The sequence below is a fragment of the Narcine bancroftii genome, chromosome 2, assembly GCF_036971445.1.
Source record: "Narcine bancroftii isolate sNarBan1 chromosome 2, sNarBan1.hap1, whole genome shotgun sequence".
In the NCBI taxonomy this organism is placed as follows: Eukaryota; Metazoa; Chordata; class Chondrichthyes; order Torpediniformes; family Narcinidae; genus Narcine; species Narcine bancroftii.
Window position 1 is genome coordinate 217579616 of NC_091470.1, and position 27288 is coordinate 217606903.

The following is a 27288-nucleotide window of genomic DNA, read 5'->3' on the forward strand; positions in this document are numbered from 1 at the left end:
CAGTGTGGATGTCAGGCTCGGCACAAACTAGAAGGGCCGAAGAGGCTCGTTTCTGTGCAGTAATGTTCTATGTTTCTATGATAGAACCCTATGAGATCAGCATTGAATGCACCATTTTCAGGTAACACCCACCTCAGAGTTCTCCTCTCCCACATGCTCACCGTCAACATGGTTTCCTTCTACTTTTATGCTTCCCCCTTCTCTTCCCCACACCTCCCCCCACCCCCATCACTGGACCCATCTGCCCATCATTCCCCATCCCTCAAATCTGGTTCCACCTACCTCCTAACCAGCCTCTGTGCCTTAGCACACTGCGCCCCAAGAGGCAAACTTTCCCTGATGCAGGGACTTGATCCAAAGCATCATTTGCACCTTTTTTCTCCCTGGATCCTGCTTCACCTATTTGTATTTGTCTTGTTTGCCATTCAGGATTCCAGCACTGTCACCCTCAATTCATATTCCTCGTCACGCCAGGTGAACATTTGATAGATATCGGACATGAATAAATATTTTCTCTCGGTAGTTCATTCCTCACTTTTAAGTAGGACTTTTTCTCTTTAAAATAGCATTTTTTTTTAAACACAGTGCTGTCTGTTGAAATTTAAGCAGTGGCTGTAGAGGTGCTATTTATGTGTCGAAGTTAGCAGAGGGTAAATGTGGGGCCACAGTCTGATGCAAATTCTGGCATCATTTCAAAAAAACAAAATGAGAAAATATGGATGGGGACCTTTACTGTGGTTACAGAAGGAGGTAAAAACAAGGAGAACAACACCCAAAGGTGCTGGAGGAATTCAGGAGGTGACACAGCATCCGTGGAAAGCCATAGGCAGTCGGCGTTTTGGGCCTCAGCCTTCAACGGGAATGCCAAAAATATAAGCAGACATCTGAATAATGTGCACAGGGTGGGTACGGGAGGAGTACAGATGTGTGGGTGTTAGGTAGATTCAGGTGGGCGAGGGAAGGAGCTGAGAGGTGGTGGAGCAGGGGTCAGAGAAATAACAGTTCCTCCATCACTTTGTTTTACTTGTGTCCAGCTCTTACTGTGGTGTTTCCATTCCACAAGACATTGTATACAATGATTTACAGGCACTTACCCTGAAAAATTTTGTCTGAGGAATTCCTGGAAATTTTTGCTTTCTCTGGGATCCCGAATCAATGTATCCAATGTGTAATGATGGAATTTTTCTGGAACCTTCTGCCAGAAGTTTTCAACATTGGGATCAGCTGGAAGTTGTACTTGGCTGGGTGAATGAACAGGAAGAACAATTTCCTAAGAAGATTTAAAATCACATATAAATGGGGATTCCCTCTTTTCTACTGCGATAGCAAGTTGGACATTTCCATCAGTCTGGGCAAAGGCTGTTTTGTATTGATGGCCTCAAAAGGAAACAGGTTTGGCACAAAATCCAGCTCCTTGGTGTCTACATGGCACATCTGCCAATTTGTGTCCAATTGTACATGCAATAGGTGCTATCTCACACCACTTCCTTATTGTGTTCCTCTCCACCATAGGAGGTAAAGTTATATAATCGACATTTCAGGCCTGAGGCCTTTAAATATAAATTTTACATTTAGATATACAGCATGGTTACAGGCCCTTCCAGCCAATGAGTCTGTGATGTCCATTAACACCCAATTAACTTACAACCTCTACATTTTGAAGGGTAAGAGGAAACCAGAGCACCCGGAGGAAACCCATGCAGACATAGGGAGAACGTACAAACTTAAGAGAGAGTTCTGTATATGAACCAGGGTTACTGGTGCTGTAACAGCAATGCGTTATCTAACCATGCTGCCTTTCAAGAATGAGTAAAAAGAAGGCAGGCACCTGAATTAAACAGCTGGGGATGGGGATGGAAGAATGGGCAGAGGGAGGTGTTAATTGGGTATGGATGGGACATAGGAAAAGAAAATTTACTGGGGTGAGGGTCTGTGGAAGTAGAGCTGGGGGAAAGGAGTCAGAGAGAAAAGGGAAGAGAGAGAGAGAGCTAGAGGAGACTCTTTGAAGAGAGGAGAAAAATTTCTTCGGGATAGGCATCCCTTGGAGAGAGCACTGCTGAACGGAAAGATTGCAGACCCTGTGAAGCAATACACAAAAGTACTGGGAGAATTCAGCAGGTCAAGCAACATCGAATGAAAGCAAAGGGTTACAAACATTTCAGGCCTGAGCCCTTCATATTGATCTGATTTGCTTAGATTGGACTGAAGTGTAATTCTACCCAAAAAAAAAAGATTTCCCAAATGGGTCAAGAGGAAAGGGTGCACTTACAATGTATATGCATTGGAAAATTCCTTCTCTTCCAAAAATTTGTATTAGATATAAACAGAAAAATATACACAATTAAATTTTAATTAATAGATCATTGCATCAACATACAAATATTATTTCTTACCAAGTCATGTACTGAATAAGAAGCAATTGGCTTTGGATAACGTAGAAAACAGGGCAAATATTTGAAACATTAATAACAAATTTAGAATGTTTAAAACCATGAGTTTTTTTTTAAAAAGGTCAATATGGCAAATAAGGAGGGAGATTAATTACTTCCTTTATGTATGTGTAAAATGGATCTAATGTTATTTCCCCAAAAATGGATGGAGCCCAATTACCTGGTTTGGCCAAATCTTTTTCTGTAACTCTTGAAGATTCTTGTAGTATGCTGAATTCAAACGTCGAGTCTCTCTTACAAGCTCAACCTGGAAATGAAATTAGAATCAATTAACAAAATCAACAATAGCACTTTGATGAATTTCAGTCAACCAGCAGATAGCTTCAAATTCTTGGAAATAGCTATTATCAATGACCTGGCCAGGAACAAGCACAAGCACATCTGCAGGATAACCAAGAAAGTTCATCAATGCCTCTATTTTCTTTGAAGTACTGTGTTACGAGACCTAAGGACTCAAAAACCAATAGCACAGAAATTCCCCGTGACAATTGCTATTTAAACAATATTGGTTTCATTTTCTTAATACAGAATAATAAGATCATTATTTAACTTACCACTATTAAGTTACTTAACCCCCTCCTAATTCTAAGTGTGTGTGTGTGTGTGTGTGTGTGTGTGTGTGTGTGTGTGTGTGTGTGTGTGTGTGTGTATGTGTGTGTCTGTCTGTCTGTGTGTGTGTGTGTGTGTGTCTGTGTGTGTCTGTGTGTGTGCGTGTGCGTGTGTCTGTGTGTGTGTGTGTGTGTCTGTGTGTGTGTCTGTGTGTGTGTCTGTGTGTGTGTCTGTCTGTGTGTGTGTGTCTGTGTGTGTGTCTGTGTGTGTGTGTGTGTGTATGTGTCTGTGTGTGTGTGTGTGTGTGTGTGTGTGTGTGTGTGTGTGTGTTCAACATTTCTTGTTAACTGGTGTCAGACAGTTTTCAGTGCTGTGCACAGAATTAAACAGTCATTACATTCAATAGGCTCTGGTGCCTTAAGTTGTTTCCAGTCAGGAAGTTCTTTGGTGGGTGCAGAGAGATGTTTGTTGTTTGTTGGACAGGCAAACTGATTTCCTTTCCTTCAATCAGCAACCAAAGTGTCTTTCTGAAGAAACACACTTCCTTCCAGGTTACTGCAAAGAGTTTTTATTTTCCCCTATTTCAAGAGAAACACAACAACCAGCCACTACAGAGATTTCGAATAGGCTGAACACGGAAATCAGAACCCGTCTTGAAATGGGGTCTTTAGCAAGCTTTTCACTTTTCCAGCCTTTCACTGACTGCTGGAGCTTTTATCTCCCTCTCTGTTTCTCGTTCTGTTTCTGTAATGTGATGTTTGCTTGTGAAAAGTGGCCTAAGCTACCTAATCTTATCCCCTTTTTTGAACATATATTTTATTAACTTATTCCTTTACAACTGCATGTCCCCCTTGTACCTCAACAACTTCGACAGGTGCGCACCATCGAAAGTAGACTTGTTGGACGCATTGCAGCGTGGTAGAGTGGCAAGTTTGCTCGAGATCTGGAGATGCTTCAGAAGGCAGTACAGAACAGAATTCCAACCTCCCTTTCCCTCTATGAACTCCATCTACATCTCCCGCTGCCTGGGAAAAACAGCCAACATACTGAAGGACCCATCACACCTTAGACACACTCTCATCTCCCTTCTCCCACTGCGGAGAAAGCTTAATAAAGCTTTAATTTCCTTGCCTCAGCCATCAGGTTCAGGAATGAACCCCATAACAGTGCTCTCACACCACCCTTGTTTGGTGCTAATTGATCTTCCTTTCATTGTAATCCTCTACTCTGTGGTTGTGCCCTTTATACAGCTGAATTAATATTTGAGATAATCTGTTGGTCTGCTTGCAGAAGAATGTTTCTCACTGTACTGGGTATTAAGTGACAAATAAACTTACATAAAACTGAATATATTTTAGGTAATTTACATTCAAACATATATGTCCAATATGCATTCTTCTGTCTATCAGTCTTGGAAGCAACTAACCATTAGTAAATAATAAACAATATAAATAGGTTTGCATTCAAATAAAGATTGATAAATTTACAATAATTTTAGCCAGAATAAATGACCACCGCTCAGTGGCACTGCCATCTACAATCAAGAATTGATTGGATTGGCTGGTGATGGAAGGCAAAGCACACATCCCAGCGACATTGGACCCATTGCCGACCATCAAAATCAGTCCACTGATGATGTAATATCCTTGCCCCTCCATTCCTGACCTACCAAGAGAAAAATGCTTCATATGCTAAGCTGTTGTTCATTGACCTGCTCGGCATTGAACACAACCATACCCCAGAGTGGATAAACTGTTCTTTCTGGAACTCCACATGCCTCCCTGAAAATGGATTCTGGACTTCTTGATCAAAAGCCAGCAGGCAGTCTGGGTTGAGAGCAAAACCTCAAGCCCCATCACAATGAGCCCTGGCGCACCTCAGACTGTGTGCTCAACCAGCTACTGTTCACACTGCTGACTCAATACCAGATTCATTTCCAACAGAAGCATCAAATATGCAGACGATTCAACGGTAATTGGCCTTATCTGCAACAATGATGAGTCACATTACAGATAGGAGGTGGAAAGGCTCATAAAATGGTGCAGGAACAACAACCCGAGTCTCAACGTGGACAATACAAAGGAGATAATTATGGACTTTAGGACAAAGGTTGACCATTCTCCACTTCACATCAACGGCTCCATCATGGAGAGAATGGAGAGCACAAAATCCTTTGATGTATAGAGACAATGTACCCTGGACCCACAACACCTTCTCATTACTCAGACAAGGTGCAATATAATTAAGGAGGTTGAGGAGGACAAGGCTACCAGCCCCTAACTTGACAACCTTCACAGGAGCACAATTGAGAGTGTCCTGTCTGGTAGCATCATTGTGTGGTTTGGTAGCTGCAAAGCATCAGGCCAGAACTCTATACAGGGAATCATTAAACTCACCGAGAACATCACTGGCATGTCCCTTTCCTCTTTAGACGACATTTACTGGGAGTGCTATCTAAATAGGACTCAAATAATTTTAGAAGATCCTTTCGAAGTAGCACACCACCATCAAGGAGGAGGTACAGGAGAATCAAAATCAGGATTGCCAAGGTGAGGAACAACTTCCACAGGCTGTGAGACTGATGAACAGTATCCAGTAACTGGGAAAATCATTCCAAATATTTATATATATTTATCTTGCATTGTGTGCTTTTGTATGTGCACCATGGTCCAGAATGTATATGTACAATCAGATGATGATAAACACGAACTTGATGAGTTCCTCCCTTCCAATGACAAATGATCTGCCAAAGTCACTGAACTGCTTATATTCACCTATTCTTAGCCATCATATCCAGAGGAGCTGGAAGACCAGTGCTCCCTCGGGCATCACTGCTTTCATGCCCTGGCTTTAAGAGCCATAACAGCCTTAGTGACCTGGGTTCGAATCCAGAGCTGTCTGTCAGGACTCCCCGTGACCTGTGTGGATTTCCTCCAGGTGCTTCAGTTTTCTCCCACCCTCCATAAAGATACAGGGGTTGTAGATTAAAAACACACAATGCTGGAGAAACTCAGCAGGTCAAAAAGCATCCTTTATATAGCAAAGGAAAAAATACATAAGTGACTTTTCAGGCTTCAACAAAAGACTAAAGGGGGGGAGGGGAGGTGTGGTCACAAAGGCAGGACATGCTAGGTGGAGAAGGGAGGGAAAGGATCAAGGGGAGGAGAGATGGCTAGGTGAAGGGAAAGAGGAGAACTGAAAATGAAGGAAAGCAGGAGAGGAGGAGAGCAGGTTAGCTGAAACTGGAAGTCGATGTTAATGCCACCTGGTTGGAGAGTGCCCAGGGTTGTAAATTAATTTGGATATTTGGCAGCATAGGCTCATGGGCCAGAAGGTTATACCATGTTGTATCTTGATGTTAAAATAAAAATTGAAATACAAGTGACTATTTTCTAAACCGATTCCAAATGTTAGTTGAATAAATGGATTCTACCTTTTTGAATCTTGACTTGTCCATTTCAATCATGTGCATCCAAGGTACCAGTAGCAAGATAAGAGTGTATTCCTCAATCTGATCAAATAAATCTTCAAAAGGTGGCTCCAATATTTTATAGATATGTTTCTTATTCTCAGAATCTAATTCAACATCTGATGGCGACCCATCAACAATATATGTAGCAAATATGTACTATAACAAATGGAGATACATGTATTAAGAAAAAAAAATTCTGAAGTCAGTTAGGTTTAAGTTTCCTTAACAAAACACAAACATTTTGGGTTTTTAAAAAAATACTTAATTGCAAAGTCAGGCAACTCAGTCACCCAAAAGTTCTGAGGAGCTATTCTGCCAGGTCTATTTATCTAAATCTTACAATAATAACAGAAATATTCTGAATTGAAGAAAGGGGAGAAATTATTAAAATATAATTGCTGTGGTATTGAGCCACTTAGGTAACACAGCCATTGGTTAATGCAGTTCATCCCAACCATGGCAAGAAGGGGAATTGAATTGTTTTCACTGATCTTCAGTGAAAAGTTTTGCTTTGTGTGTGTCAACTTATACTTTAGTACGGCAGGTAGTGAAATATTGAAGCAAAAGTAGAGGATGCAGTGTTACAAGGACAAAAGGCAGGGAAAAGAGGATTATTTTGTTAAAACAGTGCGAGAGAGAGCTATTTAATAATTTGTTAAGAAAAGGAAGAAAACTCTCCTTGAACCTATAGAAATCTCTCAAACTCCATATGAAATATAGGAGCTGGCAAGCCTTCTTCGTGATTGCATTGACATGAAGGCCTCAGGACAGATCTTGAGAGATGTCAACACCCAGGAATTTGAAGTTCTTTACACTGCTGGTCCTTTGATGAGGACTGGTTAGGGTTCTGGTTGTTGTTGTGACATCTCGACCAGCTGATCTATCTCACTTCTGTACACATTTTCATTGCCGTCTGTAATTCTGCCTCTGACCGTACTGTCATTGGCAAATTTAGAGATAGCATTTGAATTGTGCTTAGCCATACAGGCATGGGTGTAGTTCAAGTAGAGCAGAGGTCTAAGCACGCATTCTTTAGAAGTTGTAGGAAGTCCTCACTCCACGTGATCTGCAGCGCAGGAAATCAAGGGGGCAGTTGCACAAGAGGCCATGGATATCGCTATATCGAAGTTTGAGGAAAAGTTTGTTTGTGACCATTGTGCAGAATCCACTTGAAAAGGAATTAATAGCATTATTTCTGCCAAACATTTCATAATTTTGCCCCAATATCTTTCAATTAATTCAATGCTGTTATTTTGTGGAACTGTTCACATGTAAAATTTACTCATACAAACCTTTTGGGACTCTCCAATTTATAAATCAACATTTATTCCTTTTTATTTATGTACATACATACTGGATATGTATTGTTCATCTGCATGGGTGTTACGTCTGGATGTGTGTTGGCATGTTTTTGCACTGAGGACCAGACAATGCGGTTTCGTCAGGTTGTATTTGTAAAATTGGATGATAATAAACTTGAACTTGTACAATGTTAGTGAGAATAACCATGTTTACAGCATTGGAACTGAAAATTTTCAAAAGACAGTATATTAATGAGATAGCTATTAAAAATGCACCAGCTAAATACAAGCACTCAAAATATCTGAAATGTATCAGATTCTGTGGAGCAATTCACACCACTTCTAAGAAACATTCTTGAGACCCCACATTCCAACATCCAAGCACAATGAAAATTAAATAGCTTTAATAGGTTGCAAACCAAGACTTGGATATTTATTGATGCTGATTATGTCGGCAGGTGTTGGGGGTCAAATGCGATGATGAGAGAAGGGGGGTAGAGTAAGGACGTATATGTAAGTCAGAGTTTTTGCACATGTTGTAGAATTTTAACTCCATCGCATGCTTCTTTTTGAACACAGAACACTGGAGCAGGCCTTTCATCCCATCCAGTCCATGCTGAACTATTAGTACTCCACCTAGTTCCATGGACCTGCACCCAATCCATAGCCCTCTGTACCCCTCCCATCCATGTACTTCTCCAATCTTCTCTTCAATGTCAAAATCAAACCTGCATCCACCACCTACGCTAGCAACACGTTCCACACTCTCACCTTCCTTGGAGTGAAGAGGTTTCCCCTAATGATCCCCTGAAACATTTCACCTTTTACTCTTCACCTCTAGTACTTGCCTCACTCAATCTCAGTGGAAAAAGCCTGTTTGAATTTATTCTATCCATACTCCTCATAATTTTGTACATTTCTATCAAATCTCCCCTCATTATAGGTTCTAACCTGTTTAACCTGTCCTTAAAACTCAGCTCTCTCATATCCTTGCAAATAAACATTGCAAACTTTTAATCTTATTTATATTGTTCCTGCAGGTAAGTGACAAGACCCAACACAATACTCCAAATTTGGCCTCACCAATGTCTTGTATAACTTCAACATAACATCCCCAATTCTGCACTCAAATCTTTGATTTATGAAGGCCAATGTGCATCTCTTTCTCACCTTATCTCTCTGTGATGGAAGTTTTTAATTTTAATTTAATTTAGAGATGCAGCACAGTAACAGGGCCTTCCGGCTCATGAGCCTATACTGGCTAAATTCACCCATATGATCAATTAACCTACAAACCCTGTATGTCTTTGGAGGAAACTGGAGTACTCAGAGGAAGCCCATGCAGACACAGGGAGAACGTACAAATTCCTTTCAGACAGCACCGGATTCGAACCCAGGTTTCTGGTACTGTAATCATGTTGTGCTAATCACTACACTACATTAACTCTGCTGTTTGACATGTTTGGACTTGTCAATGAGAAGTCACCCTGATTGACCAGCGTGGCTTAGAGTTGGCTGGGAAGGATTCAAGGAAGCCACAAGACTGGATGGAGTGAAACACAAAAGTCTGCAGATGCTGTGCTTGCAGTAAAATCATGAAAATGCTGGAGGAACTCAGCAGGTCTCGCTATGTCCATAGGAGGTAAAGATATATAACCAACATCTCAGGCCTAAGCCCTTTGTCAGAGTACGAGTTAAAAGCAGGCAGGTGCCTGAATTAACAAAAAGGACAGCGGGAGGAGTCCAGGCCAATAGACAAAAGGTGTTAGTTCGATATGGAGAGGAGGCCAGGAGAGAGGAAAGGTGAGAAGGGGAATGGGGCAGTTTGGCTCTGTGAATGCAGAGCTGAGTTTTAAGGACAGGTTAAACAGGTTAGAAACTATAATGAGGGGGGATTTGATAGAGATGTACAAAATTATGAGGGGTATGGATAGAATAAATTCAAACAGGCTTTTTCCACTGAGATTGAGGAAATTTGGAAAAGGAGAGAAAGTGGCAGAAACAGAGGAAAGGAGATATGGAAATATCAGGGGGGGGGGGGTGCAGTGGCTAACAGAAACCTGAGAAGTCAATGCAAATTCCATCGGTTGTGAGGGTGCCCAGACGGAACATGAGAGTATTTGCTCATTCCTTTTCCCACGCTGACCAAATGCTTCCAATTCACAAGATCACAGGACAAAAGAGAAGAGAAGTAGGCCTATTGGCCCATCGAGTCTAAACATGAGGTAATCCATCCTCTCACAACTGCACTCCTCAGCTTTCTCTCTGTAACCCTTGATGTCCTGACTAATCAAATACCTATCAATCTCTGCCTTAAATACACTCAATAACCTCATTTCCACAGCTGCCTGTGGCAACAGACTCATGACTCTCTGACTAAATAAAATTTTCTTCACTTGTTTTAAATTGATGGCATTTTATCCTGAAGTTAAGCCCTCTTGTCCTGGAATCCCCTACCATGGGAAACATCCTTGCTACATCTACTCTGTCCAGGCCATAGAGCATTTGAAATGCCAAAAGAGGTTTCTCCTGATCCTTCTGTTCTCCAAAGAGCACAGTCCAAGAGCCTATAATCATTCATCATTTGCTAACCTTTTCATCCCTGGTATCATTCTAGTAAATCTCTGAACCCTCTCCATCACCACCACGTCTTTTCTCAAACAAGGCATTCAAAACTGTACACAGTACTCCACATGCAGTCTCACCAGTGTTTTACAGAGTCTCAACATGACACCCCTGCTCTTCTACACTATCCTTCTACATATGAGGGCTAACATTGTATTCACCTTCTTCACCTTCAACTCAACCTGGAGCTCAACCTGGAGGTCAACCTGGAGGTCAACCTGGAGGTCAATTTTGAATGTACTCTCCATTTAAATAAAATTCTGCCCATCTATTTCTTCTACTAAAGTGCATGGCCATACATTTTCCCACATTGTATTTTATCTGTCACCTCTTTGCCCTCTCTCCTAAGCCTTTCAATATCCTCAGCGCAACTGTCCCTACCACCTATTTTGGTATAATCGACAAATTTAACCACAAAACCATCTATTGCAAAATCCAAATAATTTATATACAATATAAAAAGAGGCGGCCCCAACACCGATCCCTGCGGAGCACCACTGGGAACCAGAAACCAAGCAGAATAGGTTCCCTTTATTCCTACTCTGTTTCCTGCTGACCAGCCAATGCTCTACCCATGCTTGTATCCTTCCTGTAATTCCATGGGCTCTCATCCTGTTGAGCAGCCTTACGTGTGGCATCTTGTCAAAGGCCCTTTGAAAATCCCAATGCACAACATCCACTACATCTCCCCTGTCTATCCGACCTGTGATCTCTTCAAACAATTGCAATAAGTTTGTCAGGCATAATTTTCCTTCAAGGAAACCATGATGACTCATACTCCTTGATGCTGAAGCTTACACCAGTGTTAATTTCATGACTTGCCTGAGCTTGTCTCCTGAGTTTGAAAGGTTGGAAGATTTCTGCCCTGAAAAGTTGCTGATATTCGTTCAAGTCGTACCACAGGTTCACAGCATTGCTCCATAACTGAAAAATAATGGGAAAAATAGTTAACACTTTGCAATCAGAGGAGTTATTCTGTGTAAAATCGGGAAAAAAACATAGAAACACTCAGTAGGTTAGGCAGCCAAGTCATTGGGTGTATGTAAGGCAGAGATGATAGTTTCTGAATTAGCCAGGGCATCAAAGGCTATGAGGAGAAAGACGGGCAGTGGGACTGAGTGGGAAAATGGATCAGCTCATGATTAAATGGCAGGGCAGATCCGATGGGCTGAATAGCCTATTTCTGTTCCTATGTCTTGTACCCTTATGGTCAGCTGGTGAGGGAAAAACAGATGTAAGCTTCCATCTCATTTAGGGTTCATACATTTTTGGGATACTACAAGTGACAAGATGTAGCAAAAGAGGGAAGGAAAAGCACCATGGAGTTAAATGACAAAAGAGATAACACTGCAGGTTAGAATGGAAGTTAACAGGACAGGAAGAAACATGAGGAGGTGCAAATGTAAAGAATTATATGGTAACCAGGAAGGAACTTCAAAAAGGATTTAGGAGAGCTAGAAATGGCCTTGAGAAACCATTGGCAACTAGATTAAGGTGGGGCTGCTTAGGGATAAAGGAGGTAATGTGTCTGGAGGTGGACGAGGTTTGGGAGATCCCAAATGAATATGAGCTTCGATGTTCACCAGAGAAAAGGACCTTGGTCAAGGTGAGGTCAGAATAAAACAAGCTTATGGGCTGGCCCATGTTGAGATTAAGAAAGAGGAAGTGCAGGATCTTCTTAAAAACATTAGGAATGTTAAGTCCCCGGGACCAGATGAGATATAGCCCGGATGCTATGGGATGGGCGGACAGAGATTGCTAGGGTATTGGCAATGATCTTTGCTTCCTCCCCGGCCACAGGGGAAGTGCTCGCGGATTGGAAGATGCCAAATGTGGTCTGTTTGTTTAGAAAAGGGTAACAGGGAGAATCTAGGGAATTATAGACCGGAGAGTCTTACGTCAGTGGTGGGCAAACTAATGGAGAGCATTCTCAAGGACAGGATTTATGAACATTTAGAGAAGTACAGTCTTCTCAGGGATCATCAGTGTGGCTTTGTGAGGGGAAGGTTGTGCCCCATGAGCCTAAATGAGTTTTTTGAAGAAGTAACAAAAGAAATTGATGAAGGTAGAGTGGTACATGGATTTTAGTGAGGATTTTCACAAGGTCCCTTAGGGCAGACTCGTTCAGAAAGTCATGAGGCATGGGATCCTTGGAACCTTGGCTATGTGGATACAGAATTGGCTTGCCTGTGGAAAGCAGAGAGTGGATGTATTCTGCCTGGAAGTCGGTGACTAGTGTAGTTCCATAGGGATATTTTCTGATCTGTGATTTTTATAAATGACCTGCATGAAGATGTAGAGGGGTGAGTCAGTATGTTTGCAGATGAAACAGAGGTGTTGTGGATAGCTTTGAAGGTTGTCATGGGTTACAATAGGATATAAACAGGATGCAAAGTTGGAGAGAAAAGTGACAGATGGAGTTCAATCCGGATGAGAGCGAAGAGATGCATTTTGGAAGATCAAACTTGACGGCAGAATACACAGTCAATGATAGGACACTTGACAGTGTGGAAGATCAAAAGGACCTTAGGATCAAAATCCATAGATCTTTCAAAGATGACGTGCAGGTTGATAGGATAATTAAGAAGGTCTATGGTACGGTGAGCTCCGTCAGTCAGGGGACTGAGTTTCAGGAGTTGTGATGTAATATTGGAGCTCTATAAATCTCTGGTGAGACCACACTTAGAATATTGTGTTCATTTCTGATCACATCATTACAGGAAAGATGTGGAAGATATGGAGAGGGTGGAGATAAGATTTACTAAGCTGTTTCCTAGATTGGAAAATATGTTTTATGAGGCAAGGTGAGCAGAGCGACGGCTTTTCTCTTTGGAGTGAAGAAGGATGAGAGGTGACTTCATAGAGGTCTACAAGATTATGAGAAGCGTGGAGATGGTAGGCAGTCAAATCCTTTTTCCAAGGGCTGGAGTAGCAAACACCAGAGGACATCTGTACAAAGTGAAGGGAGGGAAGCTGAGGAGAGATATCAGGGGTAACTTTTGTGGGTGCCTGGAGTGTACAGCCAGGGTGGTAGTGAAGGCTAGAACAATAGCGGCATTTCAGAGACTCTTAGATAGGCACATGGATGAACGAAAAATAAAGGGTATGAGGTAGAGAGGGTTTAGTTTCTTTTGATACGTCTACAATGGTTGGCACAACATCGTGGGCTGAAGGGCCTGTATGTGCTGTAATTTTTTAAATGTTCCATGTAAAATTTATGAGATTGTTGAATTTAATGATGTGAATTTAAAAACTTCAATTTATTTCTCCTTCCCTTTTGCCTGATGATGACTTCGTGACGGACTTTCACTCCTCCTGCATCTTGAACCCTCATGCGCTGGAAATTCATAAACTCAACCACCAAAATGGTGCTGCACAAATTCTTAAGTCAGCTTTACTGGTCCCACACAGCATGCATGGCAATGTTTCAAACAGATTGCCCCATTAATATCTGCTAAAGGTGATCTCATTAGCACCTCATGCACTGCCGAAATAGACTGAAGCTGAGCAAGGCTGCCAAGAGGGATGTCTGGGACTTGGAGTCAGAGTCACACAGCACAGACGAAGTCCTTCAGTCCAACTTGCTGAACAAGTTGGCATTCTGGGCATAGAATTTGCTGAGTTCCTGCTGGCAGTTTCTTTCTCTTGCTGGCAGGTTTGAAGAGACTCTATTGAGGTGATTTTGGTGATGGTTCTCCAGGGCTTGGATGTACCACTTGGATGCAAGTGTTCCATGCCTCAGAAACATACAAGAAGTCAGGGATCACTGCTGCCTGGTAGACCATGAGCTTTGTGCCTGGATTGAAACCTTGATCTTCAAACACTCCCTTTTCCTTGATGGTGAATGTCAGGAGGCAGGACGTCAAGCGCTGAAGAGCTGGCTCTGAATGGGCGACTAAAGCGGCATCATCTGCAAAGAGTAGTTCACGGACAAGTTTCTCTTGTGTCTTGGTGTGAGCTTGCAGGCGCCTCAGATTGAAGAGACTGCCATCCGTGCGGTACCGGATGTAAACAGCGTCTTCATTGTTGGGGTCTTTCATGGCTTGGTTCAGCATCATGCTGAAGAAGATTGAAAAGAGGGTTGGTGCGAGAACACAGCCTTGCTTCACGCCATTGTTAATGGAGAAGGGTTCAGAGAGCCAAAATGTTTGGCCTGGAAGTCAGCCTGAAGAAAACTGAGGTCCTCCATCAGCCAGCTCCCCACCATGACTACCAGCCCCCCCACATCTCCATCGGGCACACAAAACTCAAAACGGTCAACCAGTTTACCTATCTCGGCTGCACCATTTCATCAGATGCAAGGATCGACAATGAGATAGACAACAGACTCGCCAAGGCAAATAGCGCCTTTGGAAGACTACACAAAAGAGTCTGGAAAAACAACCAACTGAAAAATCTCACAAAGATAAGCGTATACAGAGCCGTTGTCATACCCACACTCCTGTTCGGCTTCGAATCATGGGTCCTCTACCGGCACCACCTACGGCTCCTAGAACGCTTCCACCAGCGTTGTCTCCGCTCCATCCTCAACATCCATTGGAGCGCTTACACCCCTAACGTCGAAGTACTCGAGATGGCAGAGGTCGACAGCATCGAGTCCACGCTGCTGAAGATCCAGCTGCGCTGGATGGGTCACGTCTCCAGAATGGAGGACCATCGCCTTCCCAAGATCGTGTTATATGGCGAGCTCTCCACTGGCCACCGTGACAGAGGTGCACCAAAGAAAAGTACAAGGACGGCCTAAAGAAATCTCTTGGTGCCTGCCACATTGACCACCGCCAGTGGGCTGATAACGCCTCAAACCGTGCATCTTGGCGCCTCACAGTTTGGCGGGCAGCAACCTCCTTTGAAGAAGACCGCAGAGCCCACCTCACTGACAAAAGGCAAAGGAGGAAAAACCCAACACCCAACCCCAACCAACCAATTTTCCCTTGCAACCGCTGCAATCGTGTCTGCCTGTCCCGCATCGGACTTGTCAGCCACAAACGAGCCTGCAGCTGACGTGGACTTTTTACCCCCTCCATAAATCTTCGTCCGCGAAGCCAAGCCAAAGAAAAAGAATGTCAGGAACTGTGCTTTGTTTCAGAGGAATTTAAAAGTGAAGCAGACTGATGATTGGTGGGAGTCTATGGCTCAGATAGAGTCAGTAGCAAATAAAAAGAGAAGCTTAAAGCAAGTGGCCATTGTTGGAGCGGCCAATGTGCGAGTGACCCAGTGTAGGAGTAGGAATTTGTGGCTTTGGCTCAAGAGGCTTCGGCAACAGAGGCTGAGGATGCATTTCAGATAACGCCAGGCAAGAAGTTTTTATAGTAACCCAGAATAAGGAGTACAGATGGAACCCAGGGCAGTGGAATGCTCCTCCGGTAAGAAGTGATAATTCTGGAAATCTCATGTTTTCCCTGATGATTACACCTGGGGGATGTACAGCCAAATCCAGCTCCTGAAAGACCATATAAAGGAATTGGAGCTGAAGTTGGATGAACTGAGGATCATCCAGGAGGCTGAGGAAGTGATAGATGAGACTTCTAAGCAGGTAGTTACACCTGGAGTGCAGGATTCAGCTAGTAGATGGGTAAACACTAAGATAGGTAAGGGAAGAAAAAAGTTAGTGCAGGGCCACCCTGTCGTCATTCCTCTTAGCAACAAGAATACCCTTGTGGATACTGCTGAGGGCGATGACCTATCTGGGTAAGGCTGCAACCAAACTAACAGCACTGTGGTTGGCTCTGATCCTCAGAAACGAAGGGTGAAGTCAGGTAGAGTGATAGGCATAGGGGACTCAATGGTTAGGTGAACACATAGGAGATTCTGCAACCACAAAAGAGCCACTAGGATTGTGTGTTGTCTCCTGGGTGGTCAGATGCAGAACATTCTGTTTTTAAAAATATTTTTATTAGTTTTATTTTAAAGCAAAAAAAAAGCCATAGAAGCATAAAAAACCACTGAGGAATGTTAAGTGTAAATAACAGATTCAATCATTAAAAAAGTTACAAAATAGTAAGACATTTCTACAATTCATAAACATATTAATATTTTTTTCCCGATTAGGTAGAAATCCAAACCCCCTCCTTAATTTATTCACATTGTATAATAATAAGCTTATCTAATAATAAAATGAAAACAGAGATAAAAAACCAAATGAAGATCAAATATATATTATACTGAAGACTGAGAAAATGACTTATAAATGACCCCCACAACATTTGAAATCTTATACCTGAATTATCAATTGATTAACGAATCTTTTCTAAGTTCAAACATGACATAATGGCTCTCAGCCACTGAACATGATTGGCCGGGGCAACATCATTCCATCTAAGTACTATCACTCACCTAGCTAAAAGATAAGCAAAGGATAGAGTTCGGCATTTAACTGAAGTCAAAAGAACATCATCCTTTCCCATTGTTCCAAAAAAAGCAACCAAAGGATTCGGCTCTAAATATATGTCAAAAAGTAAAGATAAAGTATGGAAAACATCTATCCACTATTTTTCAGACCAGGGCAAGTCCACAACATATGAATTAAAGACCCCTTCCCACTCTTACATTTATCGCAGCAAGAATTTGTATCTGGATAAAATCGAGATAATTTAACTTTGGACATGTGCACCCTGTGTACAACTTTAAATTGTAGTAAACAATGACAAGCATATATTGATGATTTATTGACCAAATTAAAAATTAAATCCCAAACTTCATCTAATGTTGAATGGTTTAAATCCCATTCCCAGGCATTCTTAATTCTAAGTAACGGGGCCTGTCTTAAACATAGTAACTTAACATAAATAATAGATGTTAAAACTTTCCAAGAAGGCTGCAAAACAAAAAAAAACTCATCACATTAGGAGCTCCAGATAAATCAGAAATCTGAGAATGAAGAAAATGCCTCATTTGCAAATATCTAAAGATAGTTATAAAGATATAAAGAGTGTTCTTCAAGGGGAGGGTGAGCAACCAGAGGCCGTGGAAGATATTGGTACCAATGACATAGGTAGGAATGGGCAGAGGTCTGAAAAGTAAGATTAGAGAGTTGGGAATGAGGCTGAAGGTGGATTACTCTAAGTGCCAGGAGCTAGGGGAGGTCACAACAGGAAGATATTACAGACAAATGAATGGCTGAGGAGGTGATGCAGGGTTTCAAGTTGTTGGATCATTGGAACTTTTCTGGGGAAGGGGGTGACCTGTACAAGTGGGGCAGGTTGCAACTGGACTACTTAGGATTTAAACTAGATTCCCATTGTAGAGGCAGAGGAAAGGGCTGTTGGTGAACAAATAGGGACAGCTGGTAGGGAGTTGGTGTGGAAGGACAGGCAGATGGGGCCTGGCAATGAGTTGCAATGCAATAGAGATACAGAATCAAATGTACCAAATACAGGGCTAAAGTGTTCGTATTTAAATGCACGCAGCATAAGAAATAAAGTGGATGACCTCGTAGGGCAGTTACAGATTAGCAGGGATGATGTTATTGCCAACATGAACGAATAGTAAAAGGATAGATGCCATTGGGAGTTGAATATCCAAAGATATCAAAAGACAGACAGTTAAGCAGAAGGGCTTCTTCTTATGTCATATATCAATGATTTAGATTATGGAATGAATGGCTTTGTGGCCAAATTTGCAGATGATACCAAGGTAGGTGGAGGAGCAGGTAGTGTTGAGGAAACAGGGAGGCTGCAGAAGGACTTGGACAGTTTAGGAGAATGAGCAGAGAAAACACAGATGAAATACAGTGTTGGAAAGTAGCGGCCGTGTAGTGGGCCGAGCGGGCACATAGTGCAGTATTGCAAATTGTCGCCAGTGCAGTTCTAAGGGCGTGTGGAACCATAATACGGACAGCTAAATACTCACCTAATGGACCACATGAATGGTGCTGCGTGCCGAGAAATGGTACGTTGATTTGCTGCACCTCCTTCTGGAAGGCACGGGACACTCACAGGGCTTAATTTAAACCTACCGGTCTCATGGATTGGCAGCAAACTCATAGTGATGTCCCACCCTGTCCCGTGGAGCCCAGGACATGCGGTATATAAAAGAAGCGTAAAGTCCAAATAAATCAGTCTTATGTTGACTAACCTGGTGTGTGTGTGTGCATTGCTTTAGTAGCCCTACCGAAGTAGCTGCCACATGGTCATGTATTTTGGTAGACAAAATAAATGGGCAGACTATTTTTTTTAAATAGGGAGAAAATTGAAAATTTCCTGATGCAAAGGGGCTTGGAAGTACTCGTACATTATACTTTGAATGTAAACTTACAGGTTGAGTTTGTGGTGAAGAAAGCAAATGGAAGAGGAATAGAATTATATGAGCAGAAATGTTGAGGCTTTATAAGACACTGGTGATGCCTCACTTGGATTATTGAGAGATTTTTTGGGCTCCTCATTTAAGAAAGGATGTCCTAACATGAGAGAGGGTTCAGAGGAGGTTCACAAGTATGATTTTGGGAACAAAAAGGAATAAGGAATATTTGACCGCTCTTGACCTGTACACACTGGAATTTAGGAGAATGAGGGGAATCTCATTGAAACATGTTGAATGTTTGTACAGAGTAGATATAGAAAGGTTGTTTCCCATGAAAGGAGAGTCTAGGACAAGAGGGCACAACTTCAGGATTGTAGGGCATCATCTTAGAATAGAAATGTGGCAAAATTTCTTTAGCCAGAGAATTTGTGGTATTTGTTACCACAGGTGGTTGTGGAGGCCAAGTCATTGGGTATACTTTAGGCAGAAATTGATTGTTTGTCGATTAGCAAAGGTTACAGGGAGAAGGCCGGGGACTGGGTCTGGGTGGGAAAATGGATCAGCTCATGATTAAATGGCAGGGAAGACTCGATGGGCTGAATTGCCTATTTCTGTCTTGTGGATAAATGAAGTGTTCCATGCCAAGTGTTCCCTAATAATACTGCTTTGAAAACTTTTGCAGAGCCGCAATACAGGAAGAACATCCTGGCAGTAAAGTCAGCGACTCAGCGCATAAAACTATAACTGATTAACAACTCAATACAGAAAAAAAAATGTAACACTAAAAGCACATGATAAATTCTCAAAGTGTCGACAATTTACATGTAAATCTTGTAAATGCATTAAACCCTCACAACCTACCAGCTTGAAAGTAATGGCTGTTTTAATGGTCATGATCTTAAACTAATCATACAATAAATTTAAAGAAGATTCTACTCATGAATCTAAGGCTTAAATTCCTTACCAGATTTCCTATCTGTTCACAAAAAATTGTGAAGATATATCCAGTTCTTCTTTCACGTTGAAGGGCTTGCAGTAAGTCATCCATTTTATAACTGCACACAGCCGCTTGGTATTTTGTGATTCGCATCTGTCAAGGCAGACACAGAAAGGGGTCTGTTGCTCATACTGCCATTGTGGTATCATTGCTTAGAAATGGAAGAAGAAAGAACTCAGAAACTGTATTATCCTGAAAATTTCTGGTGCCATGTAGCACAGAAACAGGAGGATAATGAAGAAGAAGACAAGTCTAGAGAACTGATTATGATGTCGGGAAGTGGCTTGGGAGAGCCATTGTGGTGGGTGTGGGACTGAAAGCCACATGGGTAACAACTCATCCGGATTGGGACCAGCACATAGGAATACTAGGTCCGTTTGTCATTGAGTAATCGAGTCTAACAGTGTGGAAACAGGCCAACAGTCCCAGTTTGTCCATGCTTTAGCCTCTCTTTTCTACACCCCTCCAATCCCCAGTTGTCGCAAGGAAGCTGGATAAGTATCTGAAGGGAAAATGATTGCAAGGCCATGGGGAGAAGGTGGAGAAGTAGGACTAGCTAGATTGGATTCTCAAAAGGTGTTTTTATGGAACAACGTCACATTGAGGCCAGCTCCATTGGGAAAAAAAAGCAAACTTACCTTTTTAAGGAGGAGGCCTATAAGACTGCTCCAGCATTGCTTTTATAGAGAGCAATGTCAGGAGACGTCCTCCAGAGATGAGAGAGGCGGGGTGTGACAGAGTATTTAGAGGTGGTTTTGGAGGAATTGCAAGAGTAGCTTGCACACAGAGTCTTTGCGGGACTTTTGCAGAGTGCTTTTTGCAGAGGAGCAACAAAGTAGCAACATTCAGCAGTTTGCCTGGGAGATCATGTGATCTTTACAGGCAGAGTAGAACAGTTTTTGCTCTCAGAGAGGGAGAGTGTGAAATGGAGAGAGAAGGAGACACAGAGATCAGTTCCAGAGGGACAAGCTGGCAAACTTTGGAAAGCTGCCTGGTCAAAGGAGAAGACTGGTGGTCTGAAAGGTGACCTGAAAGAAAGAGGATTATCTGGAGAACCCTGAAGGGGGCAAGTTTCGTCAGCAAGATTGATTGAGAAGGAACCAGTTGCGTATGTCCTGGAAAAGGAATCTCTCTCTGAAAATGAGCAAGAACCCTCCTGAGTGGTAACCATTTGCCTGTTAAGCACCAAAGACTGGTGAACTTTGTAAATGCTAACTTCTGGGCACAGTACAAAAATTGCCTGCGACCAGTGAGATTGGACTATGATCGAAAGAACTTTTCTAATCTTAAATATACATTACACATTCCCACACTTAGTATTAGAGGGGGGGGGGGGGAATTAAGTAGGTTAGGTAGGTTAAGTAAGTTGATAGTAATAAGTTAAAGTTTAATTCTGTTTTCTTGTTCAAATATAATTAAAAACTACTTTTGTTTAAGTAATCCTGTGTTGTGGAGCATATCTATTGCTGCTGGTTTTTGGGGTCCTCTGGACAAGTGGTGCAGGAGCGCCGCCTGTCACTATAAGGTCAAATGTGCGCTGAGCAATGACCGTCTTCATTTCCCATAATCCCCAATGCAGCTAGAACCACTCTGGGAAATGCAGATCCTTCTTCCAGCTCTCCTGCCTGGTGCTGCCTCTCTGGCACATTGAGCTGGCTCTTTGCTCCCCTCTTTCATCCATTAGACTCCCTGGCTGTGCTTCTTAGTGTCCACTCCTCAGCATCTGTCCTCCTTCCTCCCGGGCATCTTTGCCCTTTGGCTTCAGCATCTCCATCTCTCTTTTCCCCTGCTGGCCTCCACGCTCTTTGGGCCAGACTCCCTTCACTTCTCATCACCTTACAAGTCTATTCCACTCTTTCTGACTCCTCGCTGACCTTCAGCTCATCGATCTCGGCAGCCTTGGTGAAGGAGCGAGGGGCGGAGGGGGAATGGGAAGAAGACATTTCCGGGTAGCAGGAGGGAGCCCTAACCTCAGCACCGATCACCACAGGAGCCCTAGTGGTGGCTCTTGGGTCACGGGCTGACGGCGTCATCATAACATCATCATCCCACCCCTAATCAGCCGCCTTCAACGGCATTTCCTTTATGGAGTGAGGTGGAGCAACTTACTTCACTTGTGAGACAACTCCTCTGGAAGGATCGGAGTCCACATCTAGCCTCCGCCACCGGTATTTTTATGAAGGTGGTTGAATCGATGTAAAGATGGAGAATATCCACCTGTTCCACTATAAAAAGGCCTGAAGACACAACGAGCCAATGACCTCCTTCCAGGATTCATTGTTCTGTGATTTTGTGAGAATATCTTTTCAAGATCATGAAAGATCAATAAATAGAGATGAAGGATTAAAATTCATTAGCAAAAGATCTAGAGAAGGAGATGAGAAGAAAGTACAGTGGACAACAATTTTTTTCAAAAGGTTTTCTTCCTTAAAAAATTAGGTATTGATAGACAACTTCAAACTGAACAAGATAATTTCAGATTTGCTGTATCACGTAAGAAGTTGGAGAAACCTTAAAGTTACCTTTATTGAATTTAGCCTGTTGAATTGCATAATGTACCTCTGAGCACATGCTACACAACAAATGTGAGGAGCCCAGGGTTTGTCTTGGTCACCAATTTTACAACTGAAGTAGACCTCATAGGCTTTCTTAATTATGCAATTATGCTGCATCTTTAAACCTTAAGCATATACTCGCTACAAATGTAACAGAATGCATTGCAGATGTGGCAACATTAATGAGACATTTCTGCTGTAGTGACTTTTTCTGGTCAATAAATGCTATTGTTAAGAACACTCACTAGGCTATAGCCTGAAGAACATGTTCATCAACATGCATTCAATCTATGTACATCAATGTAATGGACAGCATCTGTTTATGTGAGCTTCTTTTATAGCCTGTCTGTAGCTATGCTGACTAAGCATGCCCAGGCCTAAGACAACATTTGCATAGTACTTGCACTGAGTGCTTGCTCAGGCATGCTTGGGTTGACCAAAAAGCATGCTCCGTGGGCAATATGACTAGTCAACTTAAAATATGACCGGAAATCTCAAAAATAGGTACTTCTTTTTAAAAAAGGTACATGATACGAAAATTTTAAGGTGATTTTCGTGATCAGCAGCCCAAAATCTATAAAATACATGCAAAAGTGTCCAGGAAGCTAAAGTCTTCATTGTCCAGTGTTATCTCTCACAGAGCTGAAAGAATTTGGACTATTCCACCCGAACTTAATTCATTAAGGAGCGTTGGCAATACTCATTATGGAAAATTTACTGGATAACAAACAAACAAAAGATTAAAGATTAGTCTTTGAAAGAGCTAGCACAGGTACAAACGGTCACTCTACTTGCTTCTATTGGAAGATAATTTATGGGATTGCTGGCAACCAGTGATGTATCTGGCTACTATGGTACAGGAAAATGAGAATGCTCCAGGCAAATTACATTTGAAATAACTTCATTGATATTGCAAACAACAAATATGGCAGAATTGACAACTATAGGAAAAGGTACCATCACTGAAGTCTTGTGTGATTGCTTTACAACACAGCTTAGTGTAGTTAGTGGAGGCAGATACTGGTGATTGGGTAAGTGAAGCTGATTAGTGATAAAAGATTCTCGAGCTTCAGATAGGATTATTGCAAGTGAATATCCAGATGAAATTATATGTTTCACAACGACTCCCTGTAGGTTGTATTCAGCTGACATTAGGCAGCACACTGACTAATTCAGAAAGGCAGGAAATCTGATGACCCCTCTTTAGAACAAAGCCAGACATGAAATATGAAAGGAATGGGAGTTAATCGATCCAATTGGGAGTATAGAAAGGGACATTCTGGGACAATCTATTGTGGCTAAGCCTGGATGAGGCTTTCATCTACTTTTCTAATAAATCTGCAACATCTCACCAAGAATCTCTGATTATACAACTTTATGTCCACATTGAATGGAGAATGTTTGGGGCATTTTCCTTTTTAAATTTCAATATTTTTCATCTATATAGAATAAAATATGTCCACTTCTTTCAAGATCAGTTTCAGAATCAAATCAGGTCATCTTCAAACATATTGCAGTTGGAGAATATTTCATTCTCCAAGAACAATCTTAATCTCCAACCATTTATATGGGCTAGGTATTGCACATCTGTTTCAAGACCAGTTTCTGAATTAAATCAAGTAGGCTTTGAACATATAACAGGAGAACATGATTCCAATACCTTGTGCTCAGAATAAACTTTTTGTCCTTCTATTTAGCACTTAACTGTAAAGAAGATGCTCTTGTGTGGGGGATTTTCTCAGTATTGGTTTGAATTTTCAGCTGTGTACTTACTAATTTATCTAAATTGTGAATCTTCTTTGTTCGCCATAATTGTAGATTTTCAAAAGCTTCATTAGATCTTGAGAATTGAGATCTAACACTGATGTCTGAAATGAGAAGCTGGCTGTGGGAAAATATTAAAGACTATTTAGTAGATAATTGAGGTATTAAAGATTGTACTATTACCAAAGAAGAGGTACAAGGACTGCTTAAAGAAATCTCTTGGTGCCTGCCACATTGACCACCTCCAGTGGGCTGATCTCACCTCCAACTGTGCATCTTGGCGCCTCACAGTTTGGCGGGCAGCAATCTCCTTTGAAGAAGACCGCAGAGCCCACCTCACTGACAAAAGACAAAGGAGGAAAAAACCAACACCCAACCCCAACCAACCAATTTTCCCTTGCAACCACTGCAACCGTGCCTGCCTGTCCCGCATCGGACTTGTCAGTCACCAACGAGCCTGCAGCAAACGTGGACATACCCTTCTATAAATTTTCATCCGCGAGGCCAAGCCAAAGAAGAGAAGATTACAAGTCCTATAACATCAATACACCCTCTAAGCATTGGATAGTATAGTAGTAGTTCTTTTAGTTTATATTTTGCTTTGTTTTTTCTATAACACCTTCACTGTACAAACTCATAGACTGTCAGGGCTTACAGTTGGGTTAAAAAAAGAAACTCTTCATTGGGGAGGTCACATATTTTTGTAATAGTAGCACTTTTTTATTATATTTGGACCCCTACATAATCCAAATATGGTTGCCATATTTTTATAAAAATGTCATATTTGTTCTTTAAATTATATGTGTCATTTCTGTCTTCCACCATGCTATCTGTAGAGTGGAGTCAGATTTCTAAGTAATTGCAATAAATTTCCTAGCCATAACTAAAGTTATTTTAAGAAATGAAATTTGGAATTGAGACTGTTTATTACTTATTTCAATAAAGTTGTCTAAAAGATAAAGCTCCAGGTCATCTGTGAAGGCCAACCCCATTATCCTTGTTAGTATTTCAGTAATATCTTACCAGAAAGGTCTCACCTTCATACATGACCACATAGCCTGTGCAAACATTCCTATTTTTGCACATATATACCACATCTAAAACACATCTTTGATATTTCCAATTTTGATTTACATTATATCTATGGTGTGAGATATAACTGGTGTAGAAAATTATATTGTACTAATCCATATCTTGCATTTATAATTGATGTCATGCAATCCAAACACCAGCATCTTTCCATTATTGCAACTCCTAAATCCAACTCTAATCTCTTGATCTCTGTAAACCTGGTTTTTCACTTTTATTTTGGAGAGCAAAGTACATCTTAGATATAAATTGAGGTGTGTCCTCCAGCCAAATCCTTTGTTCCATCTCACTAATTTCAGGTGGGGTCAAATTTGGTCTCCATCTTTCTCTTAAAAATTATCTTAACTGGAGAAAGTAAAAGAATATCCCATTAGCTACTCCATTCTTATTTCTCAATTGTTCAAAAGACACAAGAGATCCTTCCATATAATAATCATCAACGTATCTTATTCCTTTGTCAAACTATGAATTCAATATTTTGTTACCTAGATTCATAGGCAGTTGTACATTTTTATATCTTCTTCTCTTTGGCTTGGCTTCGCGGACGAAGATTTATGGAGGGGGTAAATGTCCACGTCAGCTGCAGGCTCATTTGTGGCTGACAAGTCCGATGCGGGACAGGCAGACACGGTTATATAGCACTGTAATTAAAGCAGTTGAAAAGGTTTCCGGGAGTGTTTGGGTCTCCACTACCTTGTCAGAGGCATCAACAAATCTTTAAATTGTTTATAGAAGGGAGCCGATCTTCCCCAAGGGATTTATTAGCTTATAAAGTACTAAAGCTTTCTCTATTTCTTCCCTTGTAAATGATGCATCTAAATAATCTTTTTCTCTCTCTTCTAGTTTAGGAAGTTCAACATTTGTTAATACTTCTTCCATCTCGTTTTCATCTCCTACTAATTCTAATTTCTATAGGTTCACACTGTATTGTCTAAACATATTATTTATTCCTTTTTGATTATGTTATAGTATCAGCTTCTACTTCTATTGCATTCTGGATGACTCCTCTGCTTTAACTTGCCAAGATAATACTTTATATGCCTGTTCTCCTAGTTCATAATATTTTTATTTAGTTTTTATATAATTTTTTTCTGTTCCATATGGTTGTGGTGTGATATTGTATCATTTTGTTTTCTAATATTCTATATTGTTTTGTGTTACTGATATCCGATATTCTTTTTCCAATTCTTTTATATCCTTCTCTAGACCTTCTAAATTCTTGTATATTCTCTCTTAAGGCTTTTAGTGTAAGAAATAATTTGTCCTCTCAAATAAGCTTTAAACATATCCCATATTAGAAAACTGTTGTCAGTGGAAGGAAGATTGTTTTCACAAAATATTTCTATCTGTCTCTTAATAAATTCACAAAAATCCTTCCATTTTAATAATGTAGCATTGAAGCGTCATCTGAACATATTTTCTTGCTTTTCTATTATTGTGATAGTTAATTATTATCTTTATTGGTGAGTGGTCTGATAAAAGTTTTTTTCCAAAATTCTCCATTTTTACCATTCTACTTTGTAACTGGGCAGACATTTAAAAAATGTCAATCCTTGTTTGTGAATCATGTACCCTTGAGTGGAATGAATAGTCTCTTTCTAAAGGCTTGAGAGACCTCCATATATCAATTAAATTTAAATCACTCTAAATTATAATGTTGTATTTGCAGCTTTTCCCCTAGTTATTGTTCTTACTGATTTGTCAGTGTATTGGATCTAAACAAAAATTGAAATCTCCTCCAATCAATATATTTTGCCTTCCCCTTGCAGTTTTTAAAAATATAACCTTCATAAAGACTTCATCGTCATAATTTGTGGCGTAAATGTTCATAAACCTCCATGATTCCGCATAAATTTTGCAGTGTGCTATTACAAATCTTCCAGCTTGATCGGTTAATGTAATTTCTATTATTATTGGTATATTTTTATTAATTAAAATCACTTCACCTCTTGCTTTTCATCCAAATGAAGATGATATTATTTGCCCCACCCATCCTCTTTTTTAATTTTCCATGTTCCAATTTGGTAAGATGTCTTTCTTTTAAAAAGACTATATTTGTCTTTAATTTTTTTTTTAGGTACGCCAAGACCCATTTTTGCTTCACCATTCCGTTAATTCCATTAACATTGAAACTAATAAAATTTAATGCTTTATCCATAATTAAAACATTTTAAACAGTAAAATCTCTGTGTCTTTAAATAATATGATCCCTCCCCTTTAAAAACGCACACAAAATGTTCCTGCCCTG

At 41.0% G+C, this 27288-nt stretch overlaps 1 protein-coding gene across 5 annotated transcripts in view; it reads right to left on the reverse strand.

Annotated features, from left to right (window-relative positions):
• The window catches only part of LOC138755078 (regulator of G-protein signaling 22-like), a 207447-nt gene that overhangs the window by 56443 nt on the left and 123716 nt on the right, over positions 1–27288 (reverse strand). For 4 of the 5 annotated variants that reach the window (XM_069920294.1, XM_069920296.1, XM_069920295.1 and 1 more), the window contains 6 exons: positions 23961–24072; positions 19600–19725; positions 11220–11321; positions 6433–6627; positions 2611–2697; positions 1095–1270 (listed from right to left, as the gene is read on the reverse strand). In XM_069920294.1, the coding sequence (XP_069776395.1) occupies positions 1095–1270; positions 2611–2697; positions 6433–6627; positions 11220–11321; positions 19600–19725; positions 23961–24072 (798 nt within the window). The remainder of the gene's footprint in view (positions 1–1094; positions 1271–2610; positions 2698–6432; positions 6628–11219; positions 11322–19599; positions 19726–23960; positions 24073–27288) is intronic. The other variant, XM_069920297.1, reaches the window with a different exon arrangement.